This window comes from Taudactylus pleione, unplaced genomic scaffold (genome assembly GCF_031769625.1).
Source record: "Taudactylus pleione unplaced genomic scaffold, aTauple2 ptg001109l, whole genome shotgun sequence".
Classification (NCBI taxonomy): Eukaryota; Metazoa; Chordata; class Amphibia; order Anura; family Myobatrachidae; genus Taudactylus; species Taudactylus pleione.
Genome location: NW_028285510.1, coordinates 4,774 through 23,056, shown reverse-complemented (window position 1 = coordinate 23,056; position 18,283 = coordinate 4,774). Strand labels below are relative to the sequence as shown.

Below are 18,283 nucleotides of genomic sequence, written 5' to 3'. Positions count from 1 at the left end.
CCCTGATGCAAGAGTCCAGAGAGGAATGAATATGAAGACAAGAGGGCTGAGATAGGCAAGCGTAACGTTGCAGATGGTGCTGAATGTGGGAACCAGAATTAAATGCAGACAGAATTAAGCAGCTATTCTCATTGTAAACAATACTCTTACTATTTGTATACCACATTGTTTGTAAAGGAGGATCAAAAAAAGAGAAATAATTTCGAATAAGTGGAATAAAATAAAACAGCGCATGTAATCTTTCATGATACTTTAATGAATAAAATGTATGTGTTCAATACAATATTAGTTACCATATTAGATTTTTGATATTTCAGTGAAAGTGGTGAACCCGTCTGAAAGAGCCAATTCTGGGGCTTGCTGCTCCCCACTCAGAGTATCTCCGGTACTCTCCTGATCTCAGGTAGTACTGACGTCCCCGGTAGTTGGGTTCTTCGTAGAACATCCAGTATCCATCTTGTACATTGGCAGAGAGGATGTCATTGTAACGGAATCTCTCATAGACATTAGGACAATCTTCAGTGAACTCCATCATCTGACCTCGGAAGTCTTCCTTCTCATAAATCCTGATCCTGAATGAACCTTGGTGCTAAAAGAAAATGTTGTTTACAAATTAGATAGAGCGGCCAGTGTCTTTCATACATTTATTTAATGTTGTTTGCTAACAAGAACCTCTCATATGTACTCCCTAAATAGAAAAAATATTTATAGGGGTTCATGTACTAGAGGTCTGATTGCACAACTCATGTTAAAAATCGTCTGTTTTTTAAGATTTCAAAATCTCTGAAATCACTGATTTCTCACTGATAAATACAGACTGAGTCAATCATGGATCACCTTAGTTTTTTAATATTGGAAACATTGTTTATGGATGTAACTCAAGTGAAACCTAAAGCTTTTACACAAAGAAATAAATTCAAATGATTAAGGGAATTAAAATGAATGTGAGAAACTTCCTGAAAGAATAGCCTGACGTTTGGACATCTTTCTGAATTTGTCAAATAGTTTAAAATAATACATCATTCATTTTCCGTGACTCCAGCATTCCCATGCAGCTTTAATTGTTAAAAAAATTCTTAAAAAAAAAATCAATTTTTCAATATTCAGCATATTCACACACTGTTAACAAATCAATTCACTATACAATCAAAAACTTATAAACCGTTTATGTACAATACATTAAAAAAAATTAATACTGCTGAGACTCTAGGCAAATGAAAAATGAAAAAAAAAAATTGCAGGCTCATTTGTAAGTTACCTGGCAACTCCAAAAATGTGTCCAAAGTCAATAATGTCATAACTAGCCTATTGTACAGTATATGCTTTTCCCATGCAATCTCTAAACACTATTGAAATGAAAATGCCAATAAAATGAATGGGAAAATGTAAATTGAAATGAATGACAAAAACTCTGTCATTTCCAACATTGAAAAGTGAATTCATCTTTTTTTTTTTTTTAAATATACAAAAAAAGCTTACATTTACTTTATGTATTAGACATTTGGAACAAATAATTTCCATTCTTTCTGCTAATTTCTAGCAATTTTAATTTTAAGAAGTTAAAAACACTGACAATTAGTAGATCTCCCCTTTAACTTTTTTAAATGTCCCGTCATTGCTGAACTTTGTAATATTATTAGATTCATCGACATTTTGAACCATTCAATTCATAATAAACAGTGCTACATGTAAAAATAAAGTCTTTAGCATATATTATATTGTAGGCAGATTTTTATTTTATTAATTTGCTTTCTAAACATTCAAATATAATTGTAATTTAAACCAACAGAATATTAATTTGAGAACAGCATTCTCCAGATTTCTTTTTACCATTTCCAAAAGTCTTTTATCATTGGGAGCATGAAAATTGAACATGTAAAATTTCTATGTAAGATTTCTATGTAATACTATCTGCTATGTACTAACATAGCAAATGTAAATAACCTATAACATTGAGTCAATTGATTAACTTCGATAGATCTAGTGCAAGTTGTTGCAAATGTCTGGTTTGTATCTATGCATTACTGCACTTTATTAGTAAATACAGTAACCTCAAATGATTCTAAAATGTACAGTAAAGTATATATTTTAATAGAGATTACATAAAAGTAACTAAAATGCAAACCATCTAACATTAATTTTTCTTGCATTGCACAATAGTTCATGATTGTCTGTCAGGAATTAGTTTACCCTACTTTTGTAAATGCTAACTAGTCTTTATTGTGCGCAGTTACCTGGGGGCTCAGGCGGCAGGACTTTATAGAGTCATTGTAACCCATCCACTGCTGGAAGTCAGGGTACTCCCCTCTGTGCAGGAAGTACTGGTGCCCCCTGTAGTTAGGATGCTCATACAGGATCCAGTTTCCACTTTCCACACGGATGGAGTTACAGCGCCTGAAGTATGAGGACAAATCTGGACACTCAGAGTTACACTCATAGGAGCGGCCCTGGAAGTTCTTGTCCTCGTAGAAGATGATCTGTGAAAAGATTCATTATTATTTCAGTTATATCAGTTATATGAAACATTATCAAGCATCAGCTATAGGAAAAAGGCAACGCAAGTATTTGATGCAGCAAAATGAATTATAACATGCGTAATGAATAGAATATCAGTTACCTTTCCCATTTTATGTTATATTATTATTATGTTAGCCCACAATGTACGCCTTGGTGAGAAAACAGGGTCTAAATGGCCTTTTATATACATCCTCTGTGGCATACGTTGGAAGAAATGCTGACCTTTTCACCCAGTAAGCAGAATGCACAACTGCCCTTTATAATGTTAAAGTCACATTGCTCTGAATTTCTATGTGTCTATTGTTTAGTATCTTTGCTTGCACCTGTATTTCCATACCTAACCAGCTATGCAGAACGCTGAACAAAAACTTTTTTAGCTGGCTTACTATTGAGATTTATTGATCTGCTGGGTGACTAAACCATGCTATAGTTATTGTAGGAAGTTTATTCAAAAAATGTCATTACAGATATTAATGCTGAAAACCTTAAAACAAAATCTATCTAAATAATTATAATGATATAATTAAACGTAACATTTTAAATATTAAATTTTTTTTGCTATAAAAATGTTTCTTCTTTTGTGATTTTTTGTCCCTAAGAGGCATCTGACCACATTACAAAATCTAACATCATTGTCCACTGAAACTAAAAAGTTACATTTTAAGGGGTTGTAACTTATTAGAAATATTTTATAGGGTTCAGGTGAACATTGTAAATGTATCAATAAAAATAAATATACTAGTATGCCCACAAATATATGTAGTATTGTTCTGTATCATTATGTCAATTGTAATCTAATTTGTATAATATAGCTCACAACATATTAGTACAGAGCATTCACCAGAGGAAAAAAATTAGAAGAACACTTAAAAAGAATCCTGCTAAAAATACTACTGAGATGCAAGGTTTTGGGGATTATAAAAAAAACAAAACACCTAAACTGACTTTAAGGCCTTCGTTGCTGAGGGGTTTTCCCACCCCATGTGATGACTTGGGAGTAAATTTACTAAAGTTTGATTTGGTTTTCGATTTTCTGAATCTATAAAATTGATGGAAATCGATTTTAAATCGAACTGCAAAATCCCTTAACAATTCCCTCATTTACTGATATTCGATTTTGCTTCCGATTTTTGTTTGATTTTGATTCAGTTTATGAAATTCCTTCCAAAATCGAACCTCAAATCCCCATTAAAATCGAATGCAAAATAGAATGCAAAATCGAACTCATCTTCCTCATTACTTCCTATTGGGCCAAATGTATCACATGCACACTAATTAACAGGAGAAAAAATTGGAAACACTTGTGCACGCTCTATAAAAGTGAAAGTGATTTATAATTTCATTATAAATAAAATATGCTCATCTTAAATATATATATATAAACAAACGTAAGTCCGGCACTCACTGATTCATAGAAATAAAGCAGGTGCCATCCGAAGTAGTCAGTGTTAAGCTGAACATCCACATAAATTTCCAATGCTGCGCCACTCCTGTACAAATGATGCTTGTTGTTAAATGCAACGTTTCAGTGCTTTATTGCACTTTTTTATTTTGCTTGAAAAAAGCACAATAAAGTGCTGAAACATTGAAGTAAGCGTCATTTGAAATGCCATCGCATTGGAAATTTATATATATATATATATATACATATATATATATATATAGTATTAATACATTTATATGGATATATATACTGTATGCATGTGTATATACATATAATTTTGTTAAAACTTTTTTCTTGTTAGCCTTGCTATGTCGACTGAAACCCACCGTGGGGGGGAGGGGGGGGCTGTGTGCACCTTTGTTTTGGGGCCCCCAAAGAGCTAGTTATGCCCCTGATACTGCAGGTAGGTGCACAGCATAGCATAGCCCTGAGCAGCCATTACACACACAGCCAGACTGCCCCATATGCTTTTGGGAACTTTTAAAGGCATCACAATCAATTTCCAGCCAAAAGAATGGTGTTTAGAAGCTCAGATCGACTTTCTCTCATTCTATTCATTTGGGGATTTTAAGTTCAGTTCGATTTTCAGTTTAATTTACATTAGATTTGCACATCGAATGTTAGTAAATGAAGGGATCCTATATTGACTAGGGGTGTGCACCGGCCACTTTTCGTGTTTTGTGTTTTGGTTTTGGATCTGGATCTTTCTTCGTGTTTTGGATCTGGATTGGTTTTGCCAAAACCACCCTTCCGTGTTTTGGGTTCTGGGTTTTGTGTTTTGGATCTGTGTTTTTTTGAAAAAAAGCATAAAAACTGCTAAAATCACAGAATTTGTAGGTTTTTCTGCTCCTATGCTATTATTAACCTCAATAACCTTAATTTCCACTCATTTCCAGTCTATTCTGAACACCTCACACCTCACAATAGTGTTTTTATGTCCAAAAGGTTGCACCGAGGTAGCTGGATGACTATGCTAAGCGACACGAGTGGGCGGCACAAACACGTGACCCATCTAGGCGTGATACTGCAGTGGCAGACAGGATGGCAGTTTGAAAAACTAGGCCCCAAACTGTACATAATGCAAAGAAAAAAAAGAGGTGCAAGATGGAATTGTCCTTGGGCCCTCCCACCCACCCTTATGTTGTATAAACAGGACATGCACACTTTAACAAACCAATCATTTCAGCGCCAGGGTCTGCCACACAACTGTGGCTGAAATGATTGGTTCGTTTGGGCCCCCCACAAAACAAGCTGGCAATTAATGTGTCCCTGCACAAACTGGCTCTACGGAGGCAAGATGTCATCCTCATCCTCCTCATCCACCGATTCCTCACCCTCTTCAGTGTGTACATCCTCATCCTCACAAAGTATTAACTCGTCCCCACTTGAATCCACCACCACAGGTCCCTCTGTACGTTCTGGAGGCTGGTCTCCCTGGAAGAGCTGATAATTCATTTTGATGAACATCATCTTCTCCACATTCTGTGGAAGCAACCTCCTACGCCTTTCGCTGACAAGGTTCCCGGCTGCACTAAACACTCTTTCGGAGTACACACTGGAGGGGGGGCAACTCAGGTAAAATAGAGCCAGTTTGTACAGGGGCCTCAAATTGCCTCTTTTTCCTGCCAGTACAGGTATGGACTGTCTGACATGCCTACTTGGATGCTGTCACCGATGTAATCCTCCACCATTCTGTCAATGGTGACAGTATCATATGCAGTGACAGTAGACATGTCAGAAATTGTTGCCAGGTCCTTCAGTCCGGACCAGATGTCCAAACTTGGTCCTGCCTGCCCTGCATCACCACCAGCGGGTTGCTTAGGATACCTAAGTTTTTTCCTGGCAGCCCCAGTTGCGGGAGAAAATGAAGAAGGAGCTGTTGACGTGTCACGTTCCGCTTCAGCTGACAGTGTGTTCACCAGCAGGTCTTTGCACCTCTGCAGGCTTGTGTCGGCCGGAAAGAGAGACACCACATAGGCTTTAAACCTAGGATCGAGCACGGTGGCCAAAATGTAGTGGTCTGATTTCAACAGATTGACCACCCTGGAATCCTGGCAAAGCGAATGAAGGGCTTCATCCACAAGTCCCACATGCCGAGCGGAATCGCTCCATCTTAGCTCCTCCTTCACTTTCTCCAGCTGCTTCTGCAAAAGCCTGAAGAGGGGAATGACCTGACTCAAGCTGGCAGTGTCTGAACTGACTTCACGTGTGGCAAGTTCGAAGGGCTGGAGAACCTTGCACAACACGGAAATCATTCTCCACTGCGCTTGAGTCAGGTGCATACCCCCTTCTTTGCCTATGTCATAGGTGGATGTATAGGCTTGAATGGCCTTTTGATGCTCCTCCATCCTCTGAAGCATATAGAGGGTTGAGTTCCACCGCGTCACAACCTCTTGCTTCAGGTGATGGCGGGGCAGGTTCAAGAGTGTTTGCTGGTGCTCCAGTCTTCGGCACGCAGTCGCTGAATGGCGAAAGTGGCCTGAAATTTTTCGGGCCACCCAAAGCGTCTCCTGCACGCCCCTGTCGCTTTTCAGAAAATTCTGCACCACCAAGTTTATTGTGTGAGCAAAACATGGGACGTGCTGGAATTTGCCCAGATGTAATGCCCGCACAATATTGGTGGCGTTGTCAGATATCACAAATCCCCAGTGGGGTAAGCCACTGGGCGATGATTTCCCTCAGTTTCTCTAAGAGGTTGTCGGCGGTGTGCCTCTTACTGAAACCGGTGATACACAGCGTAGCCTGCCTTGGAACGAGCTGGCGTTTCTGAGATGCTGCGACTGGTGATGCTGCTGCTGTTGCTGCGTAAGGTGATACATCTACCCAGTGGGCTGTCACAGTCATATAGTCCTTAGTCTGCCCTGTTCCACTTGTCCACATGTCTGTGGTTAAGTGGACATTGGGTACAACGGCATTTTTCAGGACACTGAGGACACTTTTTCTGACGTTTCTGTACAGTCTTAGTATCGCCTGTCTAGTGAAGTGGAATCTAGACGGGATTTGGAACCGGGGACACACTACCTCCAGCAATTGCCTAAATCCCACTGCACTAATGGCGGATACCGGACGCACGTCTAACACCAACATTGCAGTCAAGGCCTCAGTTATACGTTTTGCTTCAGGATGACTGCTGTCGTACTTCATCCTCCTTGCTAAGGACTGTTGGAGGGTCAATTGTTTAGTAAAAGTAGTGGTGTTCCTACTTCCTCTCTGGGATGATGAACGACTCCCAGCAGCAGCAACAGCAGCAGCGGCAGCAGGAGGCGTAGCAATGCAGGATCCTCCGGAGGAATCCCGGATAGGAGAGTCAGTCATGCCAGTGACATGGCCTGCAGGACTACTTCCGATGTTGACTAAGGAGGAAATTGACGAGGAGGGAGTTGACGGTGTGGTTTGCAGGCGCTTGGATACAACAGGACAACGGGATTTAGGTGTCCCTGGACTGCTTACGGTCTTAGCCAAAGTTTCTGAACTTGACAGTAACTTATTATGAACGCGCTGCAGGTGCCGTATAAGGGAGGATGTTCCTAGGTGGTTAACGTCCCTACCCCTACTTATTCCACCTTTACATAAGGTACATATGGCAAGACAGTTGTTGTCCGGATTTGGATAGAAATATTGCCAGACCAAAGAGGTGGAATGTTTGGTCTTCTGCCCAGGCATGACCGTGATGGGCTTTTTCATCCCATGGACAACAACTGTCTCCCCCGGAGCCTGATTTAAACAAACCACATCACCATCAGAATCCTCCTCGCCAACTTCCTCCTCAGCGCCAGCTACACCAGTATCCTCATCCTGTTGTACTTCAACAGTGACATCTTCAATTTGCATATCAGCAAGTGGACTGTGGGTGCTCCTTTCAGCACTTGCAGGGGGCGTGCAAATGGTGGAAAGAGCCACCTCTTCCCGTCCAGTGCTGGGAAGGTCAGGCATCGCAACCACCACCACACTTGGACTCTCCTTGGGGATTTGTGATATCTTCTTAGATATCTTCTTATCTTCTTCGCTGTGTTTTTGCCAGCTTAACTCTTTTGATTTTTTTAGTGGGAGGAGGGCTTCCATCGTCATGTGAAGCTAAACCACTAGTCATGAACATACTAGGGATCGACCTTAGCCGTTCCTTGCCACTCCGTGTCGTAAATGGCATATTGGCAAGTTTACGTTTCTCTTCAGATGATTTAAATGTTTTTTTCAAGGTCATTTTCCTGAACTTTGTCATTTGGGATTGTATGTGCCCTCTATTATGACATTGGGCATCGGCCTTGGCAGACAACGTTGATGGCATGAAATCGTCTATGTCATGACTAGTGGCAGCAGCTTCAGCACTAGGAGGAAGTGGTTTTTGATCTTTCTCTATTTTATTTTTATCGGAGAAAGTTTGGTCCTCCATTTATGTTATATCGATTTGATATATACGTGCGGCTAAACACAGAAAATATTTTTTTATTTTTGCTGGAGAGTAGTGCACTTTGTTGGTTACACCAGCCTTTAAGAAATGAGCCAGCCGGCTCTTTACTTATGGGACACAGGCGCACGCTTGGTGCTGCTCCTTTGTTGATGCACGTGCGGCTACTGCGCACACAATTCACAAACACAGAAAATAATATTTTTTTTTGTTTGGACTGGAGTGTACTTTGGGGGTTACAGCACCCTTTAACGGTCAAGCCAGCCGTCCCTTTACTTATGACACAGGCGCACGCTTGGCACTACTTTGTTGATGCATGTGCGGCTACTGCGCACACAATTCACAAACACAGAAAATATATATTTTTTTGGTTTGGACTGGAGTGTACTTTGGGGGTTACAACACCCTTTAACGGTCAAGCCAGCTGGACCTTTACTTATGACACAGGCGCACGCTTGGCACTACTTTGTTGATGCACGTGCGGCTACTGCGCACACAATTCACAAACACAGAAAATAAATTTTTTTTTGGTTTGGACTGGAGTGTACTTTGGGGGTTACAGCACCCTTTAACGGTCAAGCCAGCCATCCCTTTACTTATGACACAGGCGCACGCTTGGTACTACTTTGTTGATGCACGTGCGGCTACTGCGCACACAATTCACAAACTCAGAAAATAATTTTTTTTTTGGTTTGGACTGGAGTGTACTTTGGGGGTTACAGCACACTTTAACGGTCAAGCCAGCCGGCCCTTTACTTATGACACAGGCGCACGCTTGGCACTACTTTGTTGATGCACGTGCGGCTACTGCGCACACAAATCACAAACACAGAAAATTATTTTTTTTTTGGTTTGGACTGGAGTGTACTATGGGGGTTACAGCACCCTTTAACGGTCAAGCCAGCCGTCCATTTACTTATGACACAGGCGCACGCTTGGCACTACTTTGTTGATGTACGTGCGGCTACTGCGCACACAATTTACAAACACAGAAAAAATTTTTTTTTTTGGTTTGGACTGGAGTGAACTTTGGGGATTACAGCACCCTTTAACAGTCAAGCCAGCCGGCCCTTTACTTATGACACAGGTGCACGCTTGGCACTACTTTGTTGATGCACGTGCGGCTACTGCGCACACAATTCACAAACACAGAAAATATATATTTTTTTGGTTTGGACTGGAGTGTACTTTGGGGGTTACAGCACCCTTTAACGGTCAAGCCAGCCGGACCTTTACTTATGACAAAGGCGCACGCTTGGCACTACTTTGTTGATGCACGTGCGGCTACTGCGCACACAATTCACAAACACAGAAAAAAATTTTTTTTTTGGTTTGGACTGGAGTGTACTTTGGGGGTTAAAGCACCCTTTAACGGTCAAGCCAGCCGGCCCTTTACTTATGACACAGGCGCACGCTTGGCACTACTTTGTTGATGCACGTGCGGCTACTGCGCACACAATTCACAAACACAGAAAATATATATTTTTTTTGGTTTGGACTGGAGTGTACTTTGGGGGTTACAGCACCCTTTAACGGTCAAGCCAGCCGGACCTTTACTTATGACACAGGCGCACGCTTGGCACTACTTTGTTGATGCACGTGCGGCTACTGCGCACACAATTCACAAACACAGAAAATATTTTTTTTTTAGGTTTGGACTGGAGTGTACTTTGGGGGTTACAGCACCCTTTAACGGTCAAGCCAGCCGTCCCTTTACTTATGACACAGGCGCACGCTTGGCACTACTTTGTTGATGCACGTGCGGCTACTGCGCACACAATTTACAAACACAGAAAATATTTTTTTTTTTGGTTTGGACTGGAGTGTACTTTGGGGGTTACAGCACCCTTTAACGGTCAAGCCAGCTGGTCCTTTACTTATGACAAAGGCGCACGCTTGGCACTACTTTGTTGATGCAAGTGCGGCTACTGCGCACACAATTCACAAACACAGAAAATAATATTTTTTTTGGTTTGGACTGGAGTGTACTTTGGGGGTTACAGCACCCTTTAACGGTCAAGCCAGCCGTCCCTTTACTTATGACACAGGCGCACGCTTGGCACTACTTTGTTGATGCACGTGCAGCTACTGCGCACACAATTCACAAACACAGAAAATATATTTTTTTGGTTTGGACTGGAGTGTACTTTTGGGGTTACAGCACCCTTTAACAGTCAAGCCAGCCGGCCCTTTACTTATGACACAGGCGCACGCTTGGCACTACTTTGTTGATGCACGTGCGGCTACTGCGCACACAATTCACAAACACAGAAAATAATTTTTTTTTTGGTTTGGACTGGAGTGTACTTTGGGGGTTACAGCACCCTTTAATGGTCAAGCCAGCCGGCCCTTTACTTATGACACAGGCGCACGCTTGGCACTACTTTGTTGATGCACGTGCGGCTACTGCGCACACAATTCACAAACACAGAAAATAATTTTTTTTTTGGTTTGGACTGGAGTGTACTTTGGGGGTTACAGCACCCTTTAACTGTCAAGCCACCCGTCCCTTTACTTATGACACAGGCGCACGCTTGGCACTACTTTGTTGATGCACGTGCGGCTACTGCGCACACAATTCACAAACACAGAAAATAATATTTTTTTTGGTTTGGACTTTAGTGTACTTTGGGGGTTACAGCACCCTTTAACGGTCAAGCCAGCCGGCCCGTTACTTATGACACAGGCGCACGCTTGGCACTACTTTGTTGATGCACGTGCGGCTACTACGCACACAATTCACAAACACAGAAACTATATATTTTTTTGGTTTGGACTGGAGTGTACTTTGGGGGTTACAGCACCCTTTAACGGTCAAGCAAGCCGGACCTTTACTAATGACACAGGCGCACGCTTGGCACTACTTTGTTGATGCACGTGCGGATACTGCGCACACAATTCACAAACACAGAAAATAATTTTTTTTTTGGATTGGACTGGAGTGTATTTTGGGGGTTACAGCACCCTTTATCGGTCAAGCCAGCCGGCCCTTTACTTATGACACAGGCGCACGCTTGGCACTACTTTGTTGATGCACGTGCGGCTTCTGCGCACACAATTCACAAACACAGAAAATATATATTTATTTGGTTTGAACTGGAGTGTACTTTGGAGGTTACAGCACCCTTTAACGGTCAAGCCAGCCGGCCCTTTACTTATGACACAGGCGCACGCTTGGCACTACTTTGTTGATGCACGTGCGGCTACTGCGCACACAATTCACAAACACAGAAAATATATATTTTTTTGGTTTGGACTGGAGTGTACTTTGGGGGTTACAGCACCCTTTAACGGTCAAGCCAGCCATCCCTTTACTTATGACACAGGCGCACGCTTGGCACTACTTTGTTGATGCACGTGCGGCTACTGCGCAAACAATTCACAAACACAGAAAATATATATTTTTTTGGTTTGGACTGGAGTGTACTTTGGGGATTACAGCACCCTTTAACAGTCAAGCCAGCCGGCCCTTTACTTATGACACAGGCGCACGCTTGGCACTACTTTGTTGATGCACGTGCGGCTACTGCGCACACAATTCACAAACACAGAAAATAAATATTTTTTTGGTTTGGACTGGAGTGTACTTTGGGGGTTACAGCACCCTTTAACGGTCAAGCCAGCCGGACCTTTACTTATGACACAGGCGCACGCTTGGCACTACTTTGTTGATGCACGTGCGGCTACTGCGCACACAATTCACAAACACAGAAAAAATTTTTTTTTTTGGTTTGGACTGGAGTGTACTTTGGGGGTTAAAGCACCCTTTAACGGTCAAGCCAGCCGGCCCTTTACTTATGACACAGGCGCACGCTTGGCACTATTTTGTTGATGCACGTGCGGCTACTGCGCACACAATTCACAAACACAGAAAATATATATTTTTTTTGGTTTGGACTGGAGTGTACTTTGGGGGTTACAGCACCCTTTAACGGTCAAGCCAGCCGGACCTTTACTTATGACAAAGGCGCACGCTTGGCACTACTTTGTTGATGCACGTGCGGCTACTGCGCACACAATTCACAAACACAGAAAAAAATTTTTTTTTTGGTTTGGACTGGAGTGTACTTTGGGGGTTAAAGCACCCTTTAACGGTCAAGCCAGCCGGCCCTTTACTTATGACACAGGCGCACGCTTGGCACTACTTTGTTGATGCACGTGCGGCTACTGCGCACACAATTCACAAACACAGAAAATATATATTTTTTTTGGTTTGGACTGGAGTGTACTTTGGGGGTTACAGCACCCTTTAACGGTCAAGCCAGCCGGACCTTTACTTATGACACAGGCGCACGCTTGGCACTACTTTGTTGATGCACGTGCGGCTACTGCGCACACAATTCACAAACACAGAAAATATTTTTTTTTTAGGTTTGGACTGGAGTGTACTTTGGGGGTTACAGCACCCTTTAACGGTCAAGCCAGCCGTCCCTTTACTTATGACACAGGCGCACGCTTGGCACTACTTTGTTGATGCACGTGCGGCTACTGCGCACACAATTTACAAACACAGAAAATATTTTTTTTTTTGGTTTGGACTGGAGTGTACTTTGGGGGTTACAGCACCCTTTAACGGTCAAGCCAGCTGGTCCTTTACTTATGACAAAGGCGCACGCTTGGCACTACTTTGTTGATGCAAGTGCGGCTACTGCGCACACAATTCACAAACACAGAAAATAATATTTTTTTTGGTTTGGACTGGAGTGTACTTTGGGGGTTACAGCACCCTTTAACGGTCAAGCCAGCCGTCCCTTTACTTATGACACAGGCGCACGCTTGGCACTACTTTGTTGATGCACGTGCAGCTACTGCGCACACAATTCACAAACACAGAAAATATATTTTTTTGGTTTGGACTGGAGTGTACTTTTGGGGTTACAGCACCCTTTAACAGTCAAGCCAGCCGGCCCTTTACTTATGACACAGGCGCACGCTTGGCACTACTTTGTTGATGCACGTGCGGCTACTGCGCACACAATTCACAAACACAGAAAATAATTTTTTTTTTGGTTTGGACTGGAGTGTACTTTGGGGGTTACAGCACCCTTTAATGGTCAAGCCAGCCGGCCCTTTACTTATGACACAGGCGCACGCTTGGCACTACTTTGTTGATGCACGTGCGGCTACTGCGCACACAATTCACAAACACAGAAAATAATTTTTTTTTTGGTTTGGACTGGAGTGTACTTTGGGGGTTACAGCACCCTTTAACTGTCAAGCCACCCGTCCCTTTACTTATGACACAGGCGCACGCTTGGCACTACTTTGTTGATGCACGTGCGGCTACTGCGCACACAATTCACAAACACAGAAAATAATATTTTTTTTGGTTTGGACTTTAGTGTACTTTGGGGGTTACAGCACCCTTTAACGGTCAAGCCAGCCGGCCCGTTACTTATGACACAGGCGCACGCTTGGCACTACTTTGTTGATGCACGTGCGGCTACTACGCACACAATTCACAAACACAGAAACTATATATTTTTTTGGTTTGGACTGGAGTGTACTTTGGGGGTTACAGCACCCTTTAACGGTCAAGCAAGCCGGACCTTTACTAATGACACAGGCGCACGCTTGGCACTACTTTGTTGATGCACGTGCGGATACTGCGCACACAATTCACAAACACAGAAAATAATTTTTTTTTTGGATTGGACTGGAGTGTATTTTGGGGGTTACAGCACCCTTTATCGGTCAAGCCAGCCGGCCCTTTACTTATGACACAGGCGCACGCTTGGCACTACTTTGTTGATGCACGTGCGGCTTCTGCGCACACAATTCACAAACACAGAAAATATATATTTATTTGGTTTGAACTGGAGTGTACTTTGGAGGTTACAGCACCCTTTAACGGTCAAGCCAGCCGGCCCTTTACTTATGACACAGGCGCACGCTTGGCACTACTTTGTTGATGCACGTGCGGCTACTGCGCACACAATTCACAAACACAGAAAATATATATTTTTTTGGTTTGGACTGGAGTGTACTTTGGGGGTTACAGCACCCTTTAACGGTCAAGCCAGCCATCCCTTTACTTATGACACAGGCGCACGCTTGGCACTACTTTGTTGATGCACGTGCGGCTACTGCGCAAACAATTCACAAACACAGAAAATATATATTTTTTTGGTTTGGACTGGAGTGTACTTTGGGGATTACAGCACCCTTTAACAGTCAAGCCAGCCGGCCCTTTACTTATGACACAGGCGCACGCTTGGCACTACTTTGTTGATGCACGTGCGGCTACTGCGCACACAATTCACAAACACAGAAAATAAATATTTTTTTGGTTTGGACTGGAGTGTACTTTGGGGGTTACAGCACCCTTTAACGGTCAAGCCAGCCGGACCTTTACTTATGACACAGGCGCACGCTTGGCACTACTTTGTTGATGCACGTGCGGCTACTGCGCACACAATTCACAAACACAGAAAAAATTTTTTTTTTTGGTTTGGACTGGAGTGTACTTTGGGGGTTAAAGCACCCTTTAACGGTCAAGCCAGCCGGCCCTTTACTTATGACACAGGCGCACGCTTGGCACTATTTTGTTGATGCACGTGCGGCTACTGCGCACACAATTCACAAACACAGAAAATATATATTTTTTTTGGTTTGGACTGGAGTGTACTTTGGGGGTTACAGCACCCTTTAACGGTCAAGCCAGCCGGACCTTTACTTATGACACAGGCGCACGCTTGGCACTACTTTGTTGATGCACGTGCGGCTACTGCGCACACAATTCACAAACACAGAAAATATTTTTTTTTTAGGTTTGGACTGGAGTGTACTTTGGGGGTTACAGCACCCTTTAACGGTCAAGCCAGCCGTCCCTTTACTTATGACACAGGCGCACGCTTGGCACTACTTTGTTGATGCACGTGCGGCTACTGCGCACACAATTTACAAACACAGAAAATATTTTTTTTTTTGGTTTGGACTGGAGTGTACTTTGGGGGTTACAGCACCCTTTAACGGTCAAGCCAGCTGGTCCTTTACTTATGACAAAGGCGCACGCTTGGCACTACTTTGTTGATGCAAGTGCGGCTACTGCGCACACAATTCACAAACACAGAAAATAATATTTTTTTTGGTTTGGACTGGAGTGTACTTTGGGGGTTACAGCACCCTTTAACGGTCAAGCCAGCCGTCCCTTTACTTATGACACAGGCGCACGCTTGGCACTACTTTGTTGATGCACGTGCGGCTACTGCGCACACAATTCACAAACACAGAAAATATATATTTTTTTGGTTTGGACTGGAGTGTACTTTGGGGGATACAGCACCCTTTAACGGTCAAGCCAGCCGGCCCTTTACTTATGACACAGGCGCACGCTTGGCACTACTTTGTTGATGCACGTGCAGCTACTGCGCACACAATTCACAAACACAGAAAATATATTTTTTTGGTTTGGACTGGAGTGTACTTTGGGGGTTACAGCACCCTTTAACAGTCAAGCCAGCCGGCCCTTTACTTATGACACAGGCGCACGCTTGGCACTACTTTGTTGATCCACGTGCGGCTACTGCGCACACAATTCACAAACACAGAAAATATATTTTTTTTTGGGTTTGGACTGGAGTGTACTTTGGGGGTTACAGCACCCTTTAATGGTCAAGCCAGCCGGCCCTTTACTTATGACACAGGCGCACGCTTGGCACTACTTTGTTGATGCACGTGCGGCTACTGCGCACACAATTCACAAACACAGGAAATAATTTTTTTTTTGGTTTGGACTGGAGTGTACTTTGGGGGTTACAGCACCCTTTAACCGTCAAGCCAGCCGTCCCTTTACTTATGACACAGGCGCACGCTTGGCACTACTTTGTTGATGCACGTGCGGCTACTGCGCACACAATTCACAAACACAGAAAATATTTTTTTTTTTGGTTTGGACTGGAGTGTACTTTGGGGGTTACAGCACCCTTTAATGGTCAAGCCAGCTGGACCTTTACTTATGACACAGGCGCACGCTTGGCACTACTTTGTTGATGCACGTGCGGCTACTGCGCACACAATTCACAAACACAGAAAATAAATTTTTTTTTGGTTTGGACTGGAGTGTACTTTGGGGGTCACAGCACCCTTTAACGGTCAAGCCAGCCATCCCTTTACTTATGACACAGGCGCACGCTTGGCACTACTTTGTTGATGCACGTGCGGCTACTGCGCACACAAATCACAAACACAGAAAATTATTTTTTTTTTGGTTTGGACTGGAGTGTACTATGGGGGTTACAGCACCCTTTAACGGTCAAGCCAGCCATCCATTTACTTATGACACAGGCGCACGCTTGGCACTACTTTGTTGATGCACTTGCGGCTACTGCGCACACAATTTACAAACACAGAAAAAAATTTTTTTTTTGGTTTGGACTTTAGTGAACTTTGGGGGTTACAGCACCCTTTAACGGTCAAGCCAGCCATCCCTTTACTATGACACAGGCGCACGCTTGGCACTACTTTGTTGATGCACGTGCGGCTACTGCGCACACAATTCACAAACACAGAAAATATATATTTTTTTGGTTTGGACTGGAGTGTACTTTGGGGATTACAGCACCCTTTAACAGTCAAGCCAGCCGGCCCTTTACTTATGACACAGGCGCACGCTTGGCACTACTTTGTTGATGCACGTGCGGCTACTGCGCACAGCAATTCACAAACACAGAAAATATATATTTTTTTGGTTTGGACTGGAGTGTACTTTGGGGGTTACAGCACCCTTTAACGGTCAAGCCAGCCGGACCTTTACTTATGACACAGGCGCACGCTTGGCACTACTTTGTTGATGCACGTGCGGCTACTGCGCACACAATTCACAAACACAGAAAAAAAATTTTTTTTTGGTTTGGACTGGAGTGTACTTTGGGGGTTAAAGCACCCTTTAATGGTCAAGCCAGCCGGCCCTTTACTTATGACACAGGCGCACGCTTGGCACTACTTTGTTGATGCACGTGCGGCTACTGCGCACACAATTCACAAACACAGAAAATATATTTTTTTTTGGTTTGGACTGGAGTGTACTTTGGGGGTTACAGCACCCTTTAACGGTCAAGCCAGCCGGACCTTTACTTATGACACAGGCGCACGCTTGGCACTACTTTGTTGATGCACGTGCGGCTACTGCCGCACACAATTCACAAACACAGAAAATATTTTTTTTTTAGGTTTGGACTGGAGTGTACTTTGGGGGTTACAGCACCCTTTAACGGTCAAGCCAGCCGTCCCTTTACTTATGACACAGGCGCACGCTTGGCACTACTTTGTTGATGCACGTGCGGCTACTGCGCACACAATTTACAAACACAGAAAATATTTTTTTTTTTGGTTTGGACTGGAGTGTACTTTGGGGGTTACAGCACCCTTTAACGGTCAAGCCAGCTGGTCCTTTACTTATGACAAAGGCGCACGCTTGGCACTACTTTGTTGATGCAAGTGCGGCTACTGCGCACACAATTCACAAACACAGAAAATAATATTTTTTTTGGTTTGGACTGGAGTGTACTTTGGGGGTTACAGCACCCTTTAACGGTCAAGCCAGCCGGCCCTTTACTTATGACACAGGCGCACGCTTGGCACTACTTTGTTGATGCACGTGCGGCTACTGCGCACACAATTCACAAACACAGAAAATATATATTTTTTGGGTTTGGACTGGAGTGTACTTTGGGGGATACAGCACCCTTTAACTGTCAAGCCAGCCGGCCCTTTACTTATGACACAGGCGCACGCTTGGCACTACTTTGTTGATGCACGTGCAGCTACTGCGCACACAATTCACAAACACAGAAAATATATTTTTTTGGTTTGGACTGGAGTGTACTTTGGGGGTTACAGCACCCTTTAACAGTCAAGCCAGCCGGCCCTTTACTTATGACACAGGCGCACGCTTGGCACTACTTTGTTGATGCACG

At 43.4% G+C, this 18,283-nt stretch overlaps 1 protein-coding gene across 1 annotated transcript; it reads right to left on the bottom strand.

Annotated features, from left to right (window-relative positions):
* Positions 1 to 235: 235 nt before the first annotated feature.
* Positions 236 to 2,676, bottom strand: LOC148453693 (gamma-crystallin-3-like). The gene is made up of 3 exons (XM_088461843.1): positions 2,618 to 2,676; positions 2,235 to 2,477; positions 236 to 589 (listed from the first exon to the last, which is right to left on the bottom strand). Exons 1-3 carry the CDS (start codon positions 2,624 to 2,626, stop codon positions 314 to 316), a joined length of 528 nt encoding a protein of 175 aa, XP_088317969.1. The 5' UTR covers positions 2,627 to 2,676; the 3' UTR covers positions 236 to 313.
* Between the last annotated feature and the right edge of the window lie 15,607 nt (positions 2,677 to 18,283).